The 23894-nt window shown below is 48.4% G+C and overlaps 9 protein-coding genes across 9 annotated transcripts; 4 read left to right on the forward strand and 5 right to left on the reverse strand.

The window, feature by feature from the left end:
- Positions 1 to 646: 646 nt before the first annotated feature.
- BKA55DRAFT_597881 (uncharacterized protein) lies at positions 647 to 1837 on the forward strand (the record flags this gene model as incomplete). The annotated part of the gene is made up of 1 exon (XM_046196134.1): positions 647 to 1837. The coding sequence occupies one exon, from the start codon at positions 647 to 649 to the stop codon at positions 1835 to 1837; it is 1191 nt and encodes a 396-aa protein (XP_046044671.1).
- Positions 1838 to 4428: 2591 nt separating this feature from the next.
- BKA55DRAFT_708864 (uncharacterized protein) lies at positions 4429 to 6247 on the forward strand (the record flags this gene model as incomplete). The annotated part of the gene is made up of 4 exons (XM_046200747.1): positions 4429 to 4773; positions 4823 to 5411; positions 5461 to 5781; positions 5885 to 6247. Exons 1-4 carry the CDS (start codon positions 4637 to 4639, stop codon positions 6245 to 6247), a joined length of 1410 nt encoding a protein of 469 aa, XP_046044672.1. The 5' UTR covers positions 4429 to 4636.
- A 494-nt stretch (positions 6248 to 6741) lies between these two features.
- On the reverse strand, positions 6742 to 9801 carry BKA55DRAFT_521846 (chitin synthase class III; the record flags this gene model as incomplete). The annotated part of the gene is made up of 3 exons (XM_046188542.1): positions 6742 to 6879; positions 6932 to 9646; positions 9718 to 9801. The coding sequence occupies 3 exons, from the start codon at positions 9799 to 9801 to the stop codon at positions 6742 to 6744; spliced, it is 2937 nt and encodes a 978-aa protein (XP_046044673.1).
- A 2150-nt stretch (positions 9802 to 11951) lies between these two features.
- On the reverse strand, positions 11952 to 14532 carry BKA55DRAFT_695090 (P-loop containing nucleoside triphosphate hydrolase protein; the record flags this gene model as incomplete). Its single annotated transcript, XM_046200117.1, has 10 exons — positions 11952 to 11999; positions 12047 to 12697; positions 12762 to 13003; positions 13051 to 13093; positions 13144 to 13269; positions 13324 to 13435; positions 13483 to 13624; positions 13673 to 13706; positions 13756 to 14088; positions 14152 to 14532. The coding sequence occupies 10 exons, from the start codon at positions 14530 to 14532 to the stop codon at positions 11952 to 11954; spliced, it is 2112 nt and encodes a 703-aa protein (XP_046044674.1).
- A 794-nt stretch (positions 14533 to 15326) lies between these two features.
- Positions 15327 to 15676, forward strand: BKA55DRAFT_544095 (uncharacterized protein; the record flags this gene model as incomplete). Its single annotated transcript, XM_046190660.1, has 2 exons — positions 15327 to 15449; positions 15497 to 15676. 2 exons carry the CDS (start codon positions 15327 to 15329, stop codon positions 15674 to 15676), a joined length of 303 nt encoding a protein of 100 aa, XP_046044675.1.
- A 108-nt stretch (positions 15677 to 15784) lies between these two features.
- Positions 15785 to 16683, reverse strand: BKA55DRAFT_579651 (uncharacterized protein). The gene has a single exon (XM_046193886.1). The coding sequence runs from the start codon at positions 16417 to 16419 to the stop codon at positions 15931 to 15933; it is 489 nt and encodes a 162-aa protein (XP_046044676.1). The 5' UTR covers positions 16420 to 16683; the 3' UTR covers positions 15785 to 15930.
- Positions 16684 to 16987: 304 nt separating this feature from the next.
- BKA55DRAFT_579652 (uncharacterized protein) lies at positions 16988 to 17914 on the reverse strand. Its single transcript, XM_046193887.1, has one exon. It carries the CDS (start codon positions 17656 to 17658, stop codon positions 17413 to 17415), a length of 246 nt encoding a protein of 81 aa, XP_046044677.1. The 5' UTR covers positions 17659 to 17914; the 3' UTR covers positions 16988 to 17412.
- A 791-nt stretch (positions 17915 to 18705) lies between these two features.
- BKA55DRAFT_679652 (uncharacterized protein) lies at positions 18706 to 20270 on the forward strand. Its single transcript, XM_046198179.1, has 3 exons — positions 18706 to 19121; positions 19176 to 19607; positions 19657 to 20270. Exons 1-3 carry the CDS (start codon positions 18913 to 18915, stop codon positions 20021 to 20023), a joined length of 1008 nt encoding a protein of 335 aa, XP_046044678.1. The 5' UTR covers positions 18706 to 18912; the 3' UTR covers positions 20024 to 20270.
- Positions 20271 to 20409: 139 nt separating this feature from the next.
- Positions 20410 to 22083, reverse strand: BKA55DRAFT_667064 (cytochrome P450; the record flags this gene model as incomplete). Its single annotated transcript, XM_046197808.1, has 8 exons — positions 20410 to 20522; positions 20581 to 20770; positions 20825 to 20983; positions 21034 to 21217; positions 21270 to 21382; positions 21433 to 21592; positions 21650 to 21756; positions 21817 to 22083. The coding sequence occupies 8 exons, from the start codon at positions 22081 to 22083 to the stop codon at positions 20410 to 20412; spliced, it is 1293 nt and encodes a 430-aa protein (XP_046044679.1).
- Positions 22084 to 23894: the final 1811 nt, after the last annotated feature.

The raw sequence follows: 23894 nt of genomic DNA on the forward strand, positions 1-23894 counted from the left end.
TTCCTCCGTGTCTGGGTATCTGCAGGTCCGGAACGGGCTAATTGCAACATCACCAAGACACGGAGGTTGGGTTTGGTTTGACGTGGGGGAACACAATACACCTCGCAGTGGCGTAGACAACAACAAGACCCCTAATCGAGAAGCCGTAGACTAATAATAACTAAGAGGCCGTCATCTATGACTCTTGGAGGGTCTAATTGAGGCCGGACATGGCTTGTCAAAGGGGGTGAATGTTGCTAGCCGGGCCCCAAAGATAGCCTGTCCGATCATGTGACCGGTCGTCAACACCGGAGCAGAGGGCCACCTGATTGCAAGCAACAACTCAATCTATCGAGATGAGACGGCATCAGGTATCAGGTGGCAAGGGGGTGGTTTGAATGTTGGCGATAGAGTATGGACACGCCCTGATTAGCTTCAGATGCACCAGATGCACCAGATGCAAAAGAAGTATTTAGAAGACGTCTAGATCCAACCTCAATCGAATTGTTATCATCATCAACAAACACCACTCTACCATTCCAACCAACAAGACTTTTATATAAGACTTCGAGTCCTTATCTCTCGTCTTTACTTCTTCACTCTTATCTTCATCAAGATATCCAACACTCCTTCCTCCTCTTCTCTCACACACACAATCACATTCACAATGGCCCAGTCATTCTTGAAACGATACTTTGGCCTCGGCGGCTCTTCTACTCCCGCTGCCTGCCCTGTTCCTGAGAAGAGCGCCGTTCGTGCCCTTCCCGCTTCATGGTATACCTCAGTCGAGATGTACGAGCTTGAGAAGCGCGCCATCTTCTCCAAGAAGTGGCTCCTCACCACTCACAAGGCCAGAGTCCCCAACGCTGGTGACTGGCTCAAGTATGAGATGGCCAACTTCGAGTTTGTCATTGCCAGGGACGAGGATGGTAACATCAACGCTTTCCACAACATCACCCGCTTCGGTACCTTCCCCATCGTCGCTCCCGAGCAGGGTGACCACGGTGATGCCAACACTGGCTTTGACCAGAAGCAGAATGGTCTTCTCCCCATCCACGTCAAGGTTGATGCTCGTGGCTTCATCTGGATCAACATGGACGGCGCTAAGACCCCTGAGGTCGCCTGGGAGGATGACTTTGACAACCTTGACACACATGAGCGCTTCTCTTACTACAACTTTGACGACTACAACTTCGACCACGTCTGGCAGATGGAGGGTGACTACAACTGGAAGATTCTTGCCGACAACTACAACGAGTGCTACCACTGCAAGGTGGCTCACCCTGATATTCCCACCATCGCCGACCTTAACTCTTACTGGGTCGAGACACAGAAGTCTTACATCCAGCACTTTGGTGCCCAGCGACAGGACCAGATTGACCGCGGATTCCGCATCGCTGTCACATACTACCTCCCCAATGCCTCCACCAACATCTCTCCTCATTTCTTCATGATCCAGCGCTTCGTTCCTCTCAGCCCTTCCCGCTCCATCATGCGATACGAGTTCTTCCGTAACAAGAACTCCAGCGACGAGGACTTCAACCTCATCACTGAGCTCTACAAGCGTGTCATGTCCGAGGACAAGTACCTCTGCGCCAACGCCCAGAAGAATGTCAACGCTGGTGTCTTCATCAACGGCGAGATGCACCCCGAGATGGAGCAGGGTCCTCTCTTCTTCCAGCAGAGCATCCGAGAGCAGCTCCAGAACCACCACAAGAAGGAGCAAGAGGCTGGCCGCGAGATCTGGCCCGCTCAGCAGGAGGCTCCCCAGACTACCATCAACACCAAGGCGACAAGCTCGGCCAACTACTCGTCGGGCATTGACATCCGACCCGCGCACAAGGCCATTGTTGTTTAGATCTGGGATATGATTTACTGATTGATTTGGATTACATGGGAGGATTTACAAGATAAAAGCGAGTTTTGCTCTTTACACAAGATTGCATTGTTTATTCACGAAAGATTATGACCCAGCAGATGCTTAATTAGCTATACTATTGCATCCTGCAACATTTCTTAGACAGAAATTGAGATCTTTACTTTAGAAAAGCTTCTTATGACCATCGTGACATGCTCTGAACAAACAAGCGGTGAATGCTCGGTGAAGAGATAACAAGCTTCAGCTATCTTGCCTCCCACCATGATAAGGCCTTCGCACCACAAGGTGAGGCTGAGAGCGGAACGGGATACCGTGATAAGCCGGCATCTGATCGACAAAGACCGTGCTGCAGCTGCACGCCCCGGACAAGAAAGTCCTTGGGCAGCTCGGCAGTGATATCACCGAAAGCTTAAATCGAGATTCGCAGTTGGAGACGAGATAACCCCTCACAGGCACCAGATAGACCAATCAGTCTACACCCTTCACCTGCACACCGTCTTGTTTCGTGTTGGAATGCTTGTGTGTAGCGCTAGTGATGCAGGACTTGTTGGGGGGTTACCATCCATAGACAGTTGCTGGGCCTGATTTACCGTAGCATGTTCTGATTCTGAGATTGCACACCACTAGCTTGGGCGCTGGTAATGCCTATAGCATTGTTACGTCGTCTGTCAGCCTTTCCACGTCACCAATCGTGACGAATTGGTGGGAGGTTTTTGACTATTGAACATTCCGCCAGCCATGACCGAACACTGATACTCGGTAGCTTTTACTGTAGGAGATTGCCGTTGGTAATGGTTAGTCATAAATCGAGATTGAGGTCGGTGCATAGGTCACCGCATATCGGCACGCGTAATCGTATTGCTATGGCTGGAGCGAAATTACTTCTACTGCCCCTCGACCCCATGATATCCAGCCCGTCGGTGTGTTAAAAATAGAGCCACGATTAACTTCTCTAACTCTTTCTTCTAGACTGAAGCAAGTGGAAATATTGTCAAATTAGACACTTCTCGTTAGCTGATAACTTCCTCTTGACTGCATCTCCTCACTATACAATCTCCGTCTCGACAAACTATCATGAAGTCGTGACATACAAACACAGATTTGATGAAGCGATAAAATGGAGAAGCCCAATAGCTGAGGCTACACCTCCAAATGCCTTGCCACAGAACCTTAAATATGGAGGGTGAACCAGACTATCGGACCGGCCAGGGAGGCTGCAAAGGTCACAAGGCCTGGGCACCTGATGCCCGCCACGAACCATCACCCTTGAAATTGAAGGGCATCACCCTTGGATTCGGAACTTTGATGAAGATACAGAAATTGGCCAGGGAACGCCTGCTCTGCAACTTACATTGCCCAGACCTGGCAAGCCTATACATCCGACGCGGACCACTAAGGTGTATGTAAATTACAGTTTTCCTGAAGAGCCCAGAAGTTTGCTACGATTGTATTGACACAGAGAGCCCGTGATGAGGTCTGAAAATTGCTAGGTGATGTCTTTCATACCACGTGAATCAACCAGTACCATGGCGTATGAGACCCAATATAAGAAGACCTTGATGCCAGGACCCTTATCGTAGTCCGTGAAACTTCGAGGAAATATATATCATAGTAGTTGATTGCTCCTGCTGACGTCTCAGTCGACGCCAAGCCCATTGCCAGTGTATCATTCGTCACTATGATTTTGCCAGCTCTATAAACTCCTTGACAAGGTACTACTTAGAAGATGCGGTAGTTTTATAGTGACTTTTGGGGATCATGCGTTAACAATACCGTAGAACATGGGACAGGTTATAGTTCTCTTGGATTTTCGATGCCACTGAAAGACATTGATTCAGGAACCATACATTTCTGGAGTATGACGCTACTCTAGAAGATCCTACAGTTCCGTAATACGAGTTCTCGAGAGTATTACTGTCAGTAACTGAACTCCATAGTGCTTCAAAGAGTGTTTCAGAGTGTTTGCTACTTCAATTGCTGGAGTTCAGGTCAGAATCTTCCAAGGCTGTATCTTCCATCGTGAACTGCTTCACACGAAAGTCAACCAAACGAGAAGGGATTATTAAACGACCAATTAATTTTCCTCTGACAAACGATTCTCTTGTTTACACTGTCAAGATGCATCCCCAGGACAGCAACATAACACGAAGCCTGGACAGGTACATAAAACAAGTCCATTCAGGCCATATATTCCTTCACATTGCCAGAATTGACCGATCGCTTGTTGCACACATCACCATGAAGTTATAGGTTCTATCGATAACGGCATTTTCTCGAACGTGACCCGTAACCTGAGCGATATCTATTTGCGTGCTATTGGCTCATGATCACGCAACAGGTGATAGCCTTCCAGTGGAGTCATTCACTATAGCCATAGGTAAGATCTGTCTTAGATAAGATGCAGAATATCTGGTCTATCAGGATTGAATCATTGAGATCAATTCAATATCGACAAGTATTATTGGTCCTCCAAGACAAATGGCGTTGATAAGATTGGCATGGCAACACAAGATATTGGCCGGAGAACTTCCCCGCTCCTCAGCAGTAACGGAATCATCAAGAACCCAAGAATCTTGCGTGCTGTAGTGTCGTGCATGAACGCAATCACCGTGCATCTGGCGTAATTGCCTCAACCGATCTCGGATCTGATTGCCCCGGGTCTTCCTCAAAGTCGACTTCGTTTATATCCACCGATCTCTCAGTTGCATAGCCTGTCTTCTTCATTTGTTCCGAGCTATTGGTTTCCCCTATCTCTCTTGAGCTTTATCATATCACAGGATGCCTCATAAAATTCGACGTGTCGCTGTAGTTGGTGCTGGCCCAGCAGGTGCCATTGCAACTGATGCGCTTGTCAAGGAGGGAGCATTCGATACCATCCGTGTATTCGACCGTAGGTCTGCTGTTGGAGGAACTTGGTAGGAGACCCGCGCCCTATGAAAATAAATGTATCTGACGTCCCAATAGGATTCATACACCGCATCTGCCGCCAGGAATCCCCTCTTTAGAGAGACTGGTTAGTGGAGAGGCTGACGATGATGTCCTTATTCCTGAGAATCTACCCGCGGTAACACCAATCTCTGAGGCAGTAAACAGCCACCAACACCGATTCTCAGACACCCCGATCCATGAGAATCTTCATAGTAACATTGCACCTGATATAATGAGTTACACTCAAGAGCCCTTCCCGAAGAAACTCTCCAAGAAGACACTCGATGAATACGGGCCAGACTCGCCCTTTCGACATCATTCTGTTGTCCGTGAATGGATAGAGGGTATCTTTGCACGTGGTGGTCATGATAAGCTGCTTGAGCTGGAAACTACAATCGAGAGAGTCGAGAAAGAGAATGGAGAATGGGTTATCACTCTTCGAAAAGTACTGAAAGGCCGAAACTACTGGTGGAGGGAGACCTTCGATGCGGTAGTTGTGGCATCAGGCCATTACAACGTGCCTTGGTTTCCAGAGGTTGAAGGGCTGTTGGAGTTTGATAGGAAGTTCCCTGGTGCGATACAGCATAGCAAGCACTTCCGAGAGGCGTCGAAGTACAGAGGCAAGGTAAAGTTCATCATCTAAATCGAGGATCTCGCCATACTGACGATGGCAGCGAGTTATTGTGGTTGGAGCTTCAGTCTCCTCCATCGAAATCATTCATGAGATTCTGGGTGTCGTGGATGGGCAAGTCTACGCCTCCATCAGAGATCAGCCCATTCCAGCTTTTGGTTGGATTCCTTTCGAACATCCCAAAATCTCTATCAAGCCAGCCATTCAACGCTTTGATCCAGAGACTGGCCGTGTGCACTTTACCGACGGTTCATATCTTGACAACATAGACCATATCATCTACGGGACTGGTTATACGTTCAGTTTCCCATTCATCCCCGCGGTTCAGAAGCGTGTCAAGAATGCTTATCGTCGACTACCTGGTGTATATCAGCACACGTGGAATATTGAAGATCCAACACTGACTTTCGTCGGAATGGCAAGTCTTCTAGCTTCCAACTGGTTCTTAAACTGACTCAGTCTCGCAGCTTGGGGGAGGATTCACATTCCGTGCCTACGAGTGGCAAAGCGTAGCCATCGCTCGTTTCCTTGCCGGTCGTGCGAAAGCACTGCCCTCTATCCCGGAACAACTCGAATGGGAGCGGCAACGTGTGAATGAGAAGAGAGGAGGGAAGGATTACTACTCTATTGCGCCTGACTACGAACGCTTCTTTGAGTATCTGAGGAACATCGCTGGGGAGCCTGCCGCAGGGACATCTGGACGCCAGTTGCCAGCATTTGATCCGCAGTGGTTGGTTATCTGGGGTGACATGGTGACACCGAGGTTGGAGAGCTGGAGACGAAAGAGAAAAGAGGCCGAGAATGTGCTGAAACTGAAGTCCAAGTTGTAGATACCGGGTTGTACATGTATGTCGAGCCGGCAGTGGTGACCCCATCGAGCAGGTTTTGCTAGAAGCTGCCTCTGCTCCAGGTGATATATGATAGTTTTCATGGGCATCCGCGACAGATGTTCTTAACATTAGCAGCCTCCATAGTGAATATAGACCAATAAGTGGATATATAGTGAAGATTAGGATGCTTTATGAACCTACCAGGCCAAATACCTTCCTGTGGCTGTATATCGACGTCAAACATTTATGTGTATGTAACGGCAATGGCCATAAATATAAAAATATGGATTAGATTAAGATTTCGAAAGCAATCTACCTCTGATTTGCAACGCCGGTGAGTAATAGTCGTTGCATGCCACTATTAACTCAAAACCATCCCATCCTACCATCCAAAAACTCTCAGAAAAGAAGTATCACACCGAAGTTTTCTCCTGTAACCCAAGAATATATGTAGTTCATTAAGACATTTCACCCGACAAAACGCTCTCCCCAGTTTATCGCCTAGCAATACAGCACATAATGCCGGTTCGTCCAATGAACCAAAGGAAGCCGAAGAAGCGTACAATAGACAGCACAGCTGTCGAGTAAAGAAGAACACGGAAATACGTAGGCGTACGGACGTCTGCTGCTTTCTGGGCGGAGCATTAGTATGTTGTAGAGGACAAGGGAGAGTGAGTGACTTACTGAGACGCCGAGAGTGATGAAATCGTCTGTTGTGACGACGACGATGAGAACAATGTTGCAGAGAAGCCAAAGAATAACAAGACCAGTTCGGAAAGACTTGTAGGAATCTTCGACGTCCTTCTTCTCGGGCTTTTCTTCTGCCATTTCGCTCATGGGTGCGAGAGCTCGCCAGACGACCTTCTCGAACTTGCTGTCGATATCCTCCTGTTCCTGCTCAATTTCTTCAACCACGGCTTCCTTGCCCTTCTCATCCTTGACGATCATGGCTGAAGGCAGAGCTTCGGCGCTATCAGAGCCCTTTGTTCCCCAGGACACATCGTGCCAGTTGTTAAAGGCGTAAACCATCAGGATGTTGATGTAAGTTGACATGAGGACGAGATACTGAGGGAACGAGTGGAACATGTGCCACGGGTCGAGGTATAGGAAGGACGCGATGTAGTTGAGACCGTAAATGGTGAAGAGGGCAATTATGATCAGACCCGCGACTCCGGTATCGCCTCCGAAGAAACTATCAAAGAAGGCTTTTCCGGACTCGAAGGAGATCTGCTCCTCGATAGGTGTTCCAGTGAAAGCTCGGTACACGAGATAACCGGTCAAGACGAGAAGATACAATTGGATGAGACCGAAGACCATGAAAGAGAGGACGTAGGTGTACTGAGCGCCCTTGGGTCGATTACCGAGAGCGAGGACGAATTGGAGGACGAGGAAGGCGATATATATGTATTTGATCAAGACGTTGACAATCGGCGTGGCTGTATCGCCAAATGGCCAACCATGGTATTCCGAGAGAACCTGCGGGGTTCCGACAAGCTTCATGATGATGGTGGTGGTGAGGTAGAAAGCAGCGAGCGAGAACCAAGAGAACAGCACATTGACCAAGTTATACACGAACTGGATGTGCAAGAAAAAGAGACGAATGAGGTTATGCCCCGATCCATACATTCGACCAAAATGCATGAGGGAATAGAGCGACATGGCGAAAGATCCGTTGAGCCATCGACGTCGCTGGCCGATAAACTCAGCAGCGCCTTCAGGAACATCTGTCTCGCCCTTGGAGGCCTTGATGTAGCTAAGATGCCACTTTTGACTGGCCTTTGCGACTAACTCGAAGCAGAGAATTCGATCCTCGGCAAGGAACATGTTCTTTTTGAAGATATTCATGCCATCAATACCCTTCTTGCCCAACGACTTGGAGAGCGTATGGTCGCCGTGAAAGTACTGCTCCAGCGGTCTACCCATGATAGCGCGGAAGCGATACGCCGAGAAAGCACCAGGCAAAACACTAACATATCCAAAGGCACTTTCGAGCGGTTTATCGAGGACGTTGGAGATTTTATACTCGAAATTCTGCACCGCGACGAGCGGATTGAGAAGCATCTTTCCGCCTTTGCCAAGCATGACGTGGATCTCTCCACAGGCGCCGCCGAGATCACGATCGTTGTAGAAGCCTTCCCAGAGGGACAACAGGGCGCGCGGGCCGGGCTTCGTTCCGGCATCAATGAGGATGGCGACCTCCGGGTTAAGAATGCGGCCAAAGGCATTGAAGAGCCAGCGATGCGAATTGATCTTCTTGCTGTTCTTCTGCTTGAGACAGAAGATAAACTGGACGGGGGGAAGATTGCGATGAGGCTTGTCGGGATCGGGGCGGACGAGTTGTTGATCGGGTGTTACGGAGACTTGACTGGTGTACTCGAAAATATGGGCGACGGTCTCTTTGCCGTTGACGTCCTTTTTGAGAACGCCATCTTGATAGATACCGACTGTCGCGAGGACATCGAAAACGTTCTTGTCGACCTTGTCAATACCATCAAAGACGAGACAAACGACAATCTTCTGCCACGCGGGACCGCCCTTGTTCCAGAACTTGGAGCGCTTGAGGTTTACAATGTCCCGAATGTTCTGCATTGTTCCGTGGAGGGTACGCGCAAGTAGCACCTTGTCCTCGTTGTAATAGGTGATGGCGATGAGGAGTTCTGTATGACGGTTGTACATCTTGGGACGGAGGTTAAAGCCGTTTCGCAGGGTGAAATCGTTAGGGTCGCATGTAGCAGCTGTGTAGCGCATCTTTGTGAATTCTTCCTCCATGCTTCCGGGACCGTTGCGGTATCGCGGTTCGACGGCGTTTTTGATGGCGCTGGGTACGGGGTAGTCGATGCTGAGAACGGAGCCCTGCACGAGCTTGACTTTACGGGTCTTTGAGCGACCGAGACCACCTGCGAGTTGGTTCTGCTGCTGTCGCATCATCCAGCTCTCATCGACGTCGAATTCTTGGTACGTCGAGTCGGGGCGCCCGTGGGCAAAGTCTGGAACAGACAGCGCCTCGCCATTCTGACCCCAATCTTGCATCGTAGGTGCGCGATGCATGACGGAGAGGCGAGACTCGGCCAAACGTGAAGCTTCAACATCGTACTCAGGCTCTGGGTATTCGTAACCCGGAGACCCAGGCACGCGGCCGTGCTGATCAGCAGGATAATGCCCAAAAGCACCAGGTCCATAGCTGTTATGGCCAAAACTATGGCCGTCAAAGCTGTTATGGCCTATGCTGCCTTGGTGTGAGCTGTGTAGAAGATCGCGGCTCGACTCGTTCTGCTCGGGGACGGGTCGTTGTGCGCCCAGCGGAGGAGGAGGGGACAATTGTTCGTAGTCTGGTTCGTAAGGATTGCTCACGGGTGAAATGCGAGCGGCGGCTGCTTCGTCAGATTCGCGAAAGTGGTACTGCAGAGAAAGCACAAGATTAGATCGCTGGTGTAATTGCGTTGAGTTTACTGTTGAAAGAGCTAACTTACAGCTTGGCCAGCCGGTAAATCTTGCATTTCGCGTGGCGCATCATAGTTTGGGCCGTTCCCTTGACCTTGCGGGTTAAAGACCATGATTGCGCTCTTCTTCTCTGCCCGCAGTCCAAAAAACGCTCTAAAAAATAACTGGTCAAGCGAGGGTTATTCTGCGTGACGATTCTTCTTTTTTACAAAAACAAATCCCCAGGTAAATTTGCCGATAATGACATGCGATACGATGAGCTCGCTATCGGAAGTGCCGGGCTGTGATGCAATGCGGCGCCAAAAACGGGAATTAAACGAGGGACGGTAAGAAAAAAAAAAAAGGTACTACGATGATGGAATAGACCCTCTTTCGTCAAGATATGAAGCCGACTTTTGTTATGCGATACAAAAAAACGAGAGGATATTCTGTGATTGACACAAAAAGAAGGAGAAAAGAAAGAAAGAAGGGGAAAAATCAGGTCAAAAAAACTGGACAGAGCTCCTAGAGGGGGCGTGCTACAGTACAGTACATCGACACAGGTCAACATGCTTTGTGAAGCTTAGAAAAACACAGTGAGAGAAAGGAAGGGAAAAGAACATGGATCCTTGTTAGGTTGAAAGAGATCGACCTCCGCCGCGTAACTAGTGTCTCCATATTATGCCAGCTTTTGCAGAACTGGTTGGTTGATGTTTGTGGTCTGTGACGTAGATTCTCTCATCATGCTAATCCTGTCAGCCAAAAAAAGTCAGAAGAGACGAGAGAGGGATACTATTTTTGGGAGGGTGACACATGGGCACAAGCCTCGTATACACGCAATTCCTGCTGCGTCTACCCACTCCCATGGGCGCAATAACGTACAACCCCGTACTATTTCTGATCCGTTTCTTCAAAGAAAAGCCTTTCAGAGAGGTTCTTTGATCGTGGCTTGCCGTTGTCCTAACGGGTCGTTACGTCAAAAGAAAACGAGGCGTTTTCTTAATTTTAGGCCTGGCTTGGGAGCGTTACAAGTAGAGACATGTCCCGCCCCACCCACTGCTCCGTCCAATGTAGGTACAGCACGCTACAGCGGGCTACGCTACGGGGGCTTACAGCACAGTACAGCCCGAGTACAGCACAGTGAGTACCCCACGGGAAGCAGGGGGCATGGATGTCGCTCGTATCTGAATCTTTCCAAAATAGAAAGAATACAAAAACTCAAATGTCGGGGCGAGATTGAGTCCGAGATTGATTGAATTAACGTTACCCCGAGATGGGCCCTTGAGAAATACTAAGGTGGTCCTTGGGATTCAATGTTGTGAGATGGGCTACCCTAAAACCGCTATAGCGTCCCCTGTCATCTTGTTAGTGCCCTGACGCCATTTCCTGTTTTTTCCCCTGCATTTAACGATTCCGCATAAACAACCACGTCCCAAAAAGAAAACAAAAGGAGACCTCAAACAAGGAAAACAAAAAAGTCCGAGTGAATGCAACTTCAGTCACCCAATTCCGAGGTCTTTTGATCTCTGGTCAAGTGCTCACAGACATCATCTGCCATAATGACGCCATTCCGGCAATTCGGATCATTTTTATGTTTTTTTAGGTGACGCCGCAGTGACTTGACACGGGATGGAAAATAGCGCAGCCGACCGACCTTCAATTAGTTTCTAGAACAAATCATCGGTCTGTCCGTTTCAAAAAAGCTGTCGTCTTTGAATGCCTGTTTGGGCTGCTACACGAGGTCCCTACCAAAATATCGCACGATGAACAGTGCACCCTTGCATTGCTCATCTCATTTTTCGTCAAGTGCAAAGACCATGTCAGCCCTGCTAAGAATATGGTCCACAGACAGGGCTAAGATGGACGATAAAAATACACTTCCAAGAGCTAAATCGATCGCGCGACGTAAAACGGCCAAAGCGACACTTGTTCTCGGGTTTGCTCCGGGCATTGGAGATGGTCACGTGCTGATTTGTTCGTCGTGACGCGTGTCCTCTTGTTGGGTTTCAATCATGCTGTTGTATTCGCATTCATGCATGATACGAATCCGATCTTAATGTACATGCGACCTCGACTATGTACGACGACATAAGATCCATTCCACAATAGTTCCCGATATCATCAATGCCAGATTCCAATTTTTGCCATAATAAACATCCCAACATGGGTAACGTCGTCGCCCGATTGACTCCAGTCAACACCAGTTACAATAACACCGTCCCGGGATAGCACCTTTTAATTCCTTACAGGTTGTAGGCTCAACCTTCGAACGTCCGACACTCAATCATTCATCCTTTTCATGGCAAGCCTTCTTGAACTCCTTCAAAATTGCCTGCAGAATTGTTAGTAGAACTTGTAACCAGAAAGAGTCGCACGTACATCAAAATCGTGATCGGCCATTGACATGAACACCGGAGACCTGTCCAGCTTCAACTTGCCAACCCGCGGGCTCTTGATGCCAAACGCAATCCTCGCTAGAAAACGCGCATCATCTCGGATGTCTGTCGATATCAGCACCTTGTTGATCGCTGCTCTGTCGACCTGTTTGGGTGACGAAGGTGGCAGCTTCACAGCTGCACCCTTGAGACAGAACGTGCAGTGTCCGCACTTCTTCTTGTTTCCTGGAAGATCCATGCCGAAGTGTTGTGCGATGGAGAGGCCGAAGCATTTTGGGGCTGTGACGAGATCGATGACGTCCTTGAGTCTATCGAGAGCCTGCTTCTCGCGCCTCTTAAGGTCGTCGTAGAGCTTGTCTGTTAGATCGTCGATTGCTGTGTCTGTTTTTGGTAGCTTGTCCATGACTTTGTACTTCTGCTCGACTCCTCCGACGGTGAGGACGATAGCACCACTGTTGTTGAGATCATTGAGAAGGTTGATGATTTCGTTCCGTCGTAAACCCTCTTCCTTGGCGACTTTCGTTGGATCAATCGAGTGAAATTTCTTGGCCTTCTTGGCGTGCTTCAAGATGGCCTTGCTCTCTGGCGTGTTCATGCTCTTGAGACGGGGATAGTATTGCCCATTTGCTTCGAACTTGTAAGAGCTGTACTCTGGTGTCGTGGCGCGGATGAGACGATGATTGGCTGTAGTGACTGACTTTGAAAGTTTCGCCAAGCGGCAGTTTGACAACATCGCCATCGAAGATTTCCTTTAGGAGGTTGCGCAACGAGTTGCGGGACGGTAGGTCTCCACGCGCAAAGTTCTCTTTGATCCAAAAGTCTTCCCGGCAGAGGTAGAGCATGCAGTAGCTTGGTTTGCCGTCACGACCGGCACGGCCGACTTGCTGACAGTACTCCTCGACGGTACTCGGGATATCCCAGTGGATAATATTCCGAATATCTGCATTCGTCAGTCATATGCTCATAGAGGCGCCCGCGTCAACCAACCTGACTTGTCGATGCCCATGCCAAATGCAATGGTTGCAACTACCTGGGTCGTTGTCAGTACTGTCCTCCAGCATCGGATCCAGTCAAGCCCACCGTTTGGATTTTAGAGCTCATGAAATCATCTTGTATCAGTCTCTTCTCATCAACTTTCATACCAGCGTGGAAGTGGGCGGCGGGAACACCCTGCTTAGTGAGGTGTGCCGCCAGCTCTTCAGCTTGCTACGTCAAGTATCAGCACTGAAAGATCACAAGAGGGTAGAAAGACTGAGCAACCTTTTGGAGAGTAGTGTAGATGAGTGTCGAGCCGGGGTGCGTTTTCAAGAACTTGAACAAAAGCTCATACTTGTCATCCTTGACCTTGACGGCTTCGGCTTCGAGTCGAAGGCTAAGGTTGTCAGCGAAGATCTCAGAGTATGTTGAGTGAGAACTTACTTGGGACGATAAACAGACGTTCTGAAAACGCCTTGGTCGGAAATATCGAACGCTTGGCAAATGTCTTTGACGACAGGTGGTGTAGCGGTAGCTGTCAAGCAGATGACTCGTTCGGCCTTGATCTCCTGAACGAACCGGGCAACTGTCTTGAGTCAGCGTGGGCCATTCAGCTGGCGCAATGGATGCAAACCTTTCAGGTAGTCAGGGCGAAAAGAATGTCCCCACTGTATCAAGATCAGAAAATGTGCTGCAGCCAACGGAGGAAGGGCATACCTCTGAGATACAGTGAGCTTCGTCCACGCCAATCATTCTAACTCCTCCCTTGACTCGCTTCATCGTCTCAACGAATCCTTCATTGTTGAGGCGCTCGGGAGCGCAGTACAGTAGGCGTAACTGTCCCTCTCGCAGATCCTTGTTGATCTTTTGTATTTCATCCCAAGTTTTCGTGGAGTCCATGCATTCCGCTGCAATGCCCCTCCGCTTGAGCGCATCAACTTGGTCCTTCATCAGAGCAATGAGAGGCGAAACGACGATAGTAATACCAGAGTCGTTGGCCTGTCTCTCTTTGGTCTGGCGGTCAAGTTCTGTGAATGCAATGGCGGGGATCTGCTTGCATTAGTACATGAGGACCGCTGACGATGTTGGGTTGAGACTCGAGTTGGGACATACCTGGTAGCAAAGTGACTTTCCGGCACCAGTTGGGAAGACAACAAGGGCATTCTCGCCATCAAGAAGTCTGGCGATGGCAGCCTCTTGCTCATGGCGAAACTCTTTGTAGCCAAACTTGTCGGCCAAGAGCTTTCGTGCAAGCTGAATCCGTTGTGTCTCGCCAAGTCGGCCCTTGGAACTATTTTCAGTAAGACTGAAGGAACCACGCCGCGCTTTCTTTGCAGGCGCTAGATCTTGAACATCGTTCTCTTTGCCTCTACTATGCTTCTTGGTCGGATTCATCACTCCCGCCTCTTCGAGTGCGTCAAAGATGAGGTCATCCTCATCAATGTCGTCAAAGAGAGCGTCTCCAGAGTCGAAGTCTTCGTCAGAAATCCCCATTCTGTGATCCGATCCGTCGAGTAAATAATAGGGTTATAACTTCTGGAACAATATCGCGTAGAATAGGATTGATAACGGACAATTGGCGATGCTGTAAGAATTCTTTGGTGATTGGTGGCGATTAACTTCCGAGGTGTCTGAGGGGACGCGTGCTGAGGGTTACACGGTGACGCCTGATCACGTGGCACGCTGCGGTTGAGGAAGGTATGATGGGGCTGTTCTCTGGAAAGCCACGACAAAATTAACCGACAAATAAACGATAACACGCTAGCTTTGATACACATAGGTTATGTCTGAGATTGACATGGACCTATCCCATCTGATCTTTTAATTCTGTCATCATGGTGGTCGTTAAACACATACCCTATATCGCCGCGTTCTCACGACATTTTGTGCCTTGTTTCTTTGGCTTTCTAGTCGGTATTATCCTATTTAGTCGCGCATCAATTACCCCAAGTTTTGATCGACAAAAGTTCTCATCCCCAATGGCTCTGCTGTGGGGAAGCATGAGAACGCTACGTCATAGATGCGAAGTTATGACATTGATAGGATGAGACGACCATGACAGTCAGAGGAACGGCAATTTAAAGGCTGCGATATCATAATGCTTATTTTATTATCGACATTCTCAACGCCATCCTTACGTGAAACATCCATGACGTGATCATTCACTCGACTTTCGACATACAGATATAAGAATAACCCTCCAACCGCCAAGATCCTTCTCAGTTTTTGCCAAGGAAACACCAAGATACCTCATTTGCTATTTCTCTAAAATATTACCAGCTTTAAGAATGTCGGGATTTGCTCAGAACGAGCGTGGCCAGGGCATGTCTCACGCCACGGCCCCCTCCAAGCTTTCCGAAGGTATTCAACGACAAATGCCCAAAGGTCTTGAGCAGGCTCTTCCTGAGTCTGTAGGTTATCCCCGAGTAGTTGAAAATGATCATGTCTAACGTCTCAGATTCATCCCACTGAGTCCACGCCTGGCTCATCCGGCGGCATATCATATGCGAAAAGCGACGACGAAGCTTCCGTATTACCACAAAAGGTTCAGGAGAACTTGTCTGAAAGCACCAAGAAGGCTGCCCCCAGTGCCATCCATGACACTGGAGACAGAAATGATTTGAGTGGCAAACACTGAATTGGTGATTGGTTTCTCGGCGGCTTAGCACCTTGTAAGATATTTAATGAATACGAGGAGGAGATGGGATGCTTGTACGAACAATGGGAGCCAAAGTAATTTTATTGCAATTTGTTGATTCATTGCTTCAATACATCCGATATGATATTGGTGATAGTGAACAACTAATGAAACATGAGTCGAGATGTTATACATGAGTGAAATGAAGTCCCAGTTCCAGCACCGCATGCAGCCAGACCACGCAAACCCATTGATCACAAATACAAAAAGAGGCCAGTTGCCAGGATGACTACCGCCGTGACGCCATGACTGATACTAGCGTTGACAGCCTTCTCCTCCGCCTCCCCTTGAACAAACTCCTTATTCGCAAACTGCCGCACAATAACAGCATCACCAACTCCGACAAGGGTACCGAACATGAAGCAAATTCCCATGCATTTCTTCGTAACTGCGGCAGCTAACGGGCTCACTTGGCAGATCGGCGAGAACTGCCAGAATGCATAGAGGCCAAGTGTGCTGAGACCCGTGCCGATGTTTCGTAGTCCAGACGCGTAGATAAGAGATTTCTGGAAAGCGTCGGACTGCGAGGAAGTGGTCTTCTCAGTAGCTGGGGCGTCAAGACCGAAGAGACGCATGGCGTTGTAGGGTGACACGAAACTGTAGATTCCAACGCTCGTGCCGGTTACTCCGAAGAGGAGGGGAAGTGCCGAGACTACAGTCGTGGAGGTAATTTCTGCCGCCATGATGATTGAGTTTTTGAGACAAATGTGATTTGTTCAAAAGGTTTCGTGACAGGGTGTTGTATTGGCTAAAGTTGATTGAAGAGATGGTAGAATAGGATTGGTGATTGAAGAAATGACATTCACGATAGTGACGCAAGAGGTTGCTTGGCCATCTGCTCTCGTAGATGCATATTCTGTGTAAGCCGCTAACGTTAGCTTGGTGGACTCCGCATCAAGCGAGGCGCTCTCGGCGGCGCTAGGCAAGCCTTGGTTGCCATGTCTCAGTATGAGATGTTTAGGTGAATATCATGAGGATACCTGAGAGTAGCCCTATAAATTTCTCTCAGAAGATTGCTTTAACCGGGTATGGCGCTAAGTGAGTTTGTGAGGGTTCTATCTCTAAGCTGTAACGGCTACGATACTTCCAGGTTCAGAAGATGCATGAGGCAAAACAAAATCTTCGTCCATGAGGGTAGCCTTCGAAGTTTCCTGAAGCCCTATGCATATTGAGGCGGGATTCGTTCTGCCCAAAATTGCCTTGAATGAGTTTCGAAACGTTAACTACCTGCAGGATAGAAGCCCTAGATCTCATGAAGATGTATATTTGTTCCCCATCCCGCTTCAAACGAACCCCTTCCCCGTCGCTTCTCTCAGACATGAAGAAGAGCAAATCCAGTGACCGAGCGTTGTTCGCGGACGACACCATGTGAACGGCAAACTTTGTTAAATGAAGAAAACCATCTCGCTCAGCTGCCATTCCAGGCAGTGACGCAAAACTATTAAGCCAAATACGAGCAAAAGGTCGGTTCATAGAATGACCTGGAACACTTATCACCAACTTCCGATCAACTCACATGATGACAATAGTCATGAGTGTCAAAGACGGTCTCGTCCCCAAAGTCGTATCTTGAATCTCCTTATATTTAAGAAATGGCAACACTCTAGTCCAAAACTGAGGTTCATTCGTGCGCTACACCTCTAGACCTTTGCTAGCGGATATTGCACTTCGGCATTCTACAGTCGCCCAGGAACAATCCCCATTCGTCGATACCCAAGTCTTAGTTGTATCTGCCTAAAAGCCTCTCTTTTGCTGAGATATGATAGGGGCCCAAAGTTCTGCAGGTCAGCACGGACAAAATCACGAACCCCTGAACATGTTTCCGAGGCTAAGGGTGACGGTTGCGTGCCAAGAAACACAAGTGAGCCACCGATCAACAGGGCTATTAATTGAGACAAGGTTGCGAGACCGCGCCACCACATGTCGTGAGCAACAATGATTGAACAGTTATACGAATGAGAGAAAGAATCGTTGTTTGATCATCATAGTGTCGAATCGGTATGTGCCGGTTGGACCGGCAGTTGTAATAGATGTTTTAGAACTTCGCGACGGGCCGAGTCGTTTCAGAGTTGGTGAAATATACATTTGAGAAGTTTGAAAATTGGAGTAAAGCAGTAACTCAATCAAACGGTCTGGACACCGACGGTGGAGACCTTTCAACCCATTCACAAATCTGGCCTGAGATAAGTGCTGCCTGTGTCAACGCTGTCACTAACGACAGGCCCTGGACATTTGCAATGCTCCCCGGGAAAACAAAATGCCCGACGATCAAGATCGATAGTTTCATCAAACGGAAGCACTCCCGGCGCGATCCAACATAGCTCAGGTCACACCGGATCAGAGGGTTCCATGGACTGCCCCATAATTGCTTCGTATTGATTCGAGGTTTAAACTTTCTGTTAGCGTCTTGCTCGCTGGACTGGGGTTTCAGGAGATGCCTCTGCGCTACGGTACCCTCAGCGTTGAGCCGGCAATTATAGCAACAATTATTTCTCGTTCCAAGCTATTGGAAATTGAATTCAAGCTGGGCGAAACTTTGACCAATGATAAGGGAAGACTTGAGCCACGTAATGTCTCTAATTCCCGCGTTGGTGAAAGCGTCTAGTCTCTGCCTTTGATCTTCCTATTATCCGCCAATCGTGAACCCTCCGCAGTTGATCTTTGTCAGTTATTACGTATCACAAGATCGCGCTTGCTCGTTTACGGGGAGTCGGGGATCATATCCCAACCCTTGAAGATGTCTTGCTGACTCGCAGAGATTACCGACGACATTCGTTCCCAGGTTCTTCGACAATCCGGGGTTCATCACGGTCCATACAATGCTCGGTAAAGTCAATTATGTGGGGTGTTACCGGCATTGCTCCTAAGGACTTTCCGTCTCGAGTGTTAGCGTTCGTAGATCTTCAAGCCACTAGTTAGTCTTGGGTAGTGTCTGACTCTGCTCCTTAGCGGTGACAATCATCATCTACCGAGATACTGGGCTAACAGCTGGATTTTGCTGTAGATGTTTGGTACAGACGTTAACAAAGTCAATTTAGATTGTGTTTATGCAGCCATGGGTAATCTCTACCCGTAGCCTGTTCTCTTGTTGGGTGAGAAATGTATGTATATAGTTCTGTTCATGTCATATTCTAGTTTTCGTTTCTGTCTGTCATTTGTCCTCTCGGTTGCCCAACATGATCGATCTGGCATCAGTTTACTATGGACTGTTCCTCGGCGTCTTCATCTTCACGTTTGCAAAGGCCTTATCACAGACTAGATCCATCTACAAACGTACTCACAGCCTTCACAATGCCTACCTGTACATGATCTGGACCGAGACAGTGGTCAATTTTGTCTTTGCTCTCATCACATTCCTCTATCTCAATGGCATCATCCCTGGAAAGTGAGTCCCCCGCTGACACACCTCGTCAAGTCTCTTGCTTATCACCTTCAATAGCCTCGGTTTTCTCCTCGCGACCGTCATATTATGGTCGATCCAGACGCAGCTTCTCCCTCAGATTATCGCCAACCGAGTGTCCTTGATCATGACGAACCGACGCCGAGCGAGGCACCTGAAGTGGGGGCTCGTGGTCTGCATTCTGTTTGTGAACGGCGCTGTCTGCTACATCTTCACGGTTGCACATCTCGACACTGCTACAGATTCGCAAAAGCATACGAACATGATCTTTGAGAAGTGTGAGAAGACGTTCTTCCTCATCACCGACCTGGCACTCAACTTGTACTTCCTATACCTGGTGCGGTATCGTCTAATTGCCGATGGCCTGAACAAATACTGGAGATTGTTCAACTTCAACGCTGGAATGGTGTGTATCTCGACATCAATGGACGTACTTCTACTGGGGTTCCTTAGTCTTCCAGATCCTTACTTGTAAGTCTATCACGTGCTACGAGCGGACTCGAAGTTAACACTGGAGCAGATACGTCCAATTTGCCCCTCTTGCATACATCGTCAAGCTCTACATCGAACTGCTCATGGCAAATCTCATCTCCAAGGTGGTTCGAGGAACTTCACGTAGTCAAGGAGAAGGATGGTACTCTAACAGTCGGGACAAGTCCAACCCAACAAATTATGGTCTTACATCCCGAGTAGTTGTAACCACCGGTCAGCCTGTCCCTGGCCGCGGAAGTAACGTAATGAGCAGGATGGGCAAAGAACAAGGGAATAACGAAAACAACAACGGATCGCAAGTTCATCTAGCGACATTCCCGGAACCTCATGGTATCACAAAGACTGTTGAGACTACGGTGGTGGTGGGAGATGGAGAGAGTGACAGGACCTTCTAAACGAAGGGCTAAAGACAGGCTTTCAGTCATGGATCTCAGCTGCGAATAACACATCTGGCTCGTATTTCAGACAGTATATCGCGATGGCTCAACGATTGCAAGTGATAGAACCTTAAAAGACAGTGTTAAGAAAGCTGGCCTTTTACTAATGTAATAAGAAAACATTGATATACAGACATGGAATCACTACTGGATTAATACTTGTATTCATCGTCAGGCTTAGCATTTCCTCAATAAAGTCGTTCAGATGGTGATGTAACCTGAAGAAATATGGATCGCTTCGACCATGGTTCCCAGGTGGACGTGACTAGAGCTGAGACGTTTTATTCTGGTACTATTCGAAGCTATATAAAAGAACGGCGAAATATCCACTCCTCCAGATATTCTTAGAAAGTGACGGGAAGATCCACAATTCCGACATCCCGGTCCAGAGGAGTATAGTTGATCTCCTTCAAAGGTACGGCGACCTTGAGATCTGGGAACTTCTGATATAGTGTTGCTGCAAATATGTTAGTTCATAGGCCCGAAAAATACTCAAGGTTTGTTTGTATACGTACAGAACACGGTTGTGAGCTCAGCCTTTGCAAGATGCTCAGCGATGCATCGGTGATCGCCGAAGCCAAAGCCAAGAGGATCTTGAGCAGGCCACTTGCGGTTCATGTTGAACTCATCGGGATTCTCGAAGACTTCTTCATCTCGGTTGGCGGACTGGTTGGATGCGATAATGCCTTCATTTGCACGGACGAGCTAGCATGGGGTCAGTCCGCTTGGATCTTTTAGTCACATGGGGATAATACTTGCCTTGTCACCGATCATGACATCCTCCTTGGCAGTGCGCTTGATAGCGAGTGCAGACGCAGTGTGGTAGCGACAGAGCTCCTCAACAAACTGGGGCGCAAGGGATGGGTTGGCCTTGAGTTGCGCCAGCTGATCGGGGTGTTGAGCCAGAGTTGCGACGCCCTACAAAGTGTTAGCAAAAGAACAGCAAAAATTTGGACAGAAGTGCATACAAGGGCAATCATGTTCACCATAGTGGCATTGCCTGCGACAAGGAGCAAGAAAGCAATCTGGACAGCATCGGACTTTTCGATATTTCCAGGCTTGACTTGCTCAGTGCAGAGCTTGCTGATGATATCATCCTTCGGCTCTACGAGACGCTGTTCGACTAGAGTTGCGAGGTAGTCAAGTAGTTCCCTATCAGTTGTCAGGTTTGATCATACTCGGGTGGTTCTCAAGTTGGACCTACTGATTGGCGGCAGACGCTTCTCGGGCAGTGGAGCTACCATTTGTGCGAATGGCGTTCTGCTGCGTAAGATACTCGAGATCGTTGAAAGGAACTCCGAGAAGTGTGTAGATGATCTAGACAAATATGAGATATGGCCTTTCAAGGATCATCTGCCGTGACTTACATAGGAGGGGACAGGGAGAGCAAACTCTTTGACAAGGTCAACCGGACCATTGGCACATCCCTTCTGTTTCATCTGCTCCAGTAGATCATCGACTGTCTTCTGGATGTAAGGCTGCAAGTTCTTGACAGCTTCCGGGGTAAAGGTCGGCTCCACCATGCTCCTTCAATCTGCGTCAGCCCCTGTTCATCTAGCTATACAAGGATGTTAAGGTGCTTACCTCTGATGCATGTGCTCTGGGGGATCCATGTCGACAAATGTCGGCTTTGCCTTTGCAGCTTGTTTTCCGCCGGCGCTAAGTTCAGGAAAGCCTTGGCGAGTGCGGACCTTGAGCCAGGTTAGAACCAGTGGTTTCTTAGCGGCCCATCAGATCATATCAGATCATACCTTAGAGAGCTTGTCGGAAGTAGCTACGAAGCAGACATCCTTGTGCTTAGTGACAAGCCAGGCGAGAGAGCCGTCGAAAAGCTTGACCTGGGAAACGGGATTCGTAGCTCGAAGTTTGGCGAACTCGGCGGGTGGCTCGGGGCCAGAGGCGCGCTGGAAAGGGAAGCTCGGTGCGTCAGATGCCATCGTGTAGGTTCTATTGAAACGCTGTAGACTGAAGAGTGCTCTTTTCTGGCGGAGTGCAAATTGAAGCTTTGTAGTAGCCATAGTGATTGGAATAACGATGAGAGATGCCAGAGGGTTATATTTCATGGAAGCGAAAATCAGATGTGGAGTATTGGGCTTAAAGTATTCCATATCCATCCGTGTTCGATGAGATCACGAGATGCAATTGATTTCCAATCAAGCTCCGACCTGTCTCGGCTTATGCTTGACGATGACATTTCCGCTGCATGGGTAATCGTGCGGACGAGTCGGATTGTCAGGCATCTGCACTGGGTGTTGCAAATATCGGCAGTATTACTCGTCAATGCGTCTAGTCGTACTTTTCGGGAGTGCACGGCCATGCAAAGCAGTTGACCTTCTTACTTCTTTATGAACTGTATCCGCACTGCCGCAGTAAAACTTGACCAAACTCCTCTTTACTTCAATTGTTGAAGTACGGGTTGCTACAGATGCCATTCCGCACTTTTCTCATAAGCAAAGTTATTCTGTTTCTGCATGTTGTTTTTAGAGAAATGCACAAGCAAAATGTGAATGATCTGAGGACCGAGCGTGTCATTCCTTGGAGATGCTGATTCCCGCGGAGATGCGCAAACGCACTCTCTAAATAACTACGACGAAATGATATGATTTCATGATCTGTCATCAAAAAGCATGCCACCCACTGGGAATAAATGCCTAGTGCTATAAGCAGCCTCATGATTCGACTCTTAGTCAACCCACGTCATACACTGACCTATATGGCTGGAATTTGTCTATTTCCGCCTCCTCCGCGTTACCAGACATCACGAGTTAGCGATTATAAGGAAGAACACGGAACGGAACTGCTTCTTCCTGCGTTTTCCGAGTCTGTATCGCGATGTTCATTTACAGAGAGTAATATGCCCGAATGTCAACCCGAGCCAAGAGCTTGGTCCGAATACGATAACGCGCCTTTCTTCGCGAATCTATGCGTTTCCTGCTTTCGCTTGTTTAGCTGCACCGAAACTATTCAAACTGACAGAATACTGAAACAGTCAACTTCATGCCGGTTTCTCTTCGCTTCCGCGACCTTTGGCGACTTTCGCTCTCCGTTCAAGACTGGAATATGACGCGAGCGTCATATGACAAAACTATGCTTCGCATGGCTTGCACTGGCCTTGCATTCTCCCCAAATGATTTGGAATGCCAGACCATCCGGGTTTCGTAAGACCTCCCTTTGAAAAGCTTAGCTATTATTGCTTGAGAAGCAATGGGGGACTTCTGGCTTAACACAATGGGCCACGCTCAACGATTCATCAACGATTCATCTTGGAGAACAGAAAGCGTGCGCCGAGTGACGCACGTAGGCTTGTTGATGGTTCTGCCTCTTGAGATGTCGAGATAACGCCTGCTTAGAAGTGACTTATCATTATTACCTCGAGGTTTGTGTGATGAGAAGTCTTTGATGAGTTGTTGAGGCTGTATCAGATATACCCGGTCTTGAGTAGTGCAAGTGATCTGAGTTCTTATCAAGATAAGGTAGCTTGCCAGGCGATCGATCAGCGCCGCTGACTTCAAATAGTTCAAGTTCCAGTCATGATGTCTCAGAATAATTTCCTGGCAACTTGGTAGCGAGCAGCTGCTCGACGAATGAAGTACAAGAAACATTCAATCGTATTTGCCTTGCACACAGTCTGCTGTTGACGACCCAATGGCAACATATGCTGAGTCCTTTCCCTTATCAACATCAGTACGGGTACTGGAGAGCCTATTGGGATCCTCGTGCCTGGGATTAGCTCCAGGACACTAAGCCAAACCAGATCTGGAAAGGAGGAACAAGCCGTGCCTTAGCTTCACAGCTGAGTGATTGATGGGGAGCTTGGCGGATGATGTCG

The sequence above is a fragment of the Fusarium redolens genome, assembly GCF_020744475.1.
Source record: "Fusarium redolens strain MPI-CAGE-AT-0023 chromosome Unknown BKA55scaffold_17, whole genome shotgun sequence".
NCBI lineage: Eukaryota > Fungi > Ascomycota > Sordariomycetes > Hypocreales > Nectriaceae > Fusarium > Fusarium redolens.

Excerpts from the sequence above, each read along its gene's own strand:
- BKA55DRAFT_579651 (XM_046193886.1), bottom strand. The coding sequence starts at position 16,419 with ATGGCGGCAGAAATTACCTCCACGACTGTAGTCTCGGCACTTCCCCTC.
- BKA55DRAFT_579652 (XM_046193887.1), bottom strand. The coding sequence starts at position 17,658 with ATGTGGTGGCGCGGTCTCGCAACCTTGTCTCAATTAATAGCCCTGTTG.
- BKA55DRAFT_679652 (XM_046198179.1), top strand. The coding sequence starts at position 18,913 with ATGATCGATCTGGCATCAGTTTACTATGGACTGTTCCTCGGCGTCTTC. Across the intron at positions 19,122-19,175 it reads AATGGCATCATCCCTGGAAA|CCTCGGTTTTCTCCTCGCGA; the intron begins GTGAGTCCCCCG and ends CACCTTCAATAG. Across the intron at positions 19,608-19,656 it reads AGTCTTCCAGATCCTTACTT|ATACGTCCAATTTGCCCCTC; the intron begins GTAAGTCTATCA and ends ACACTGGAGCAG.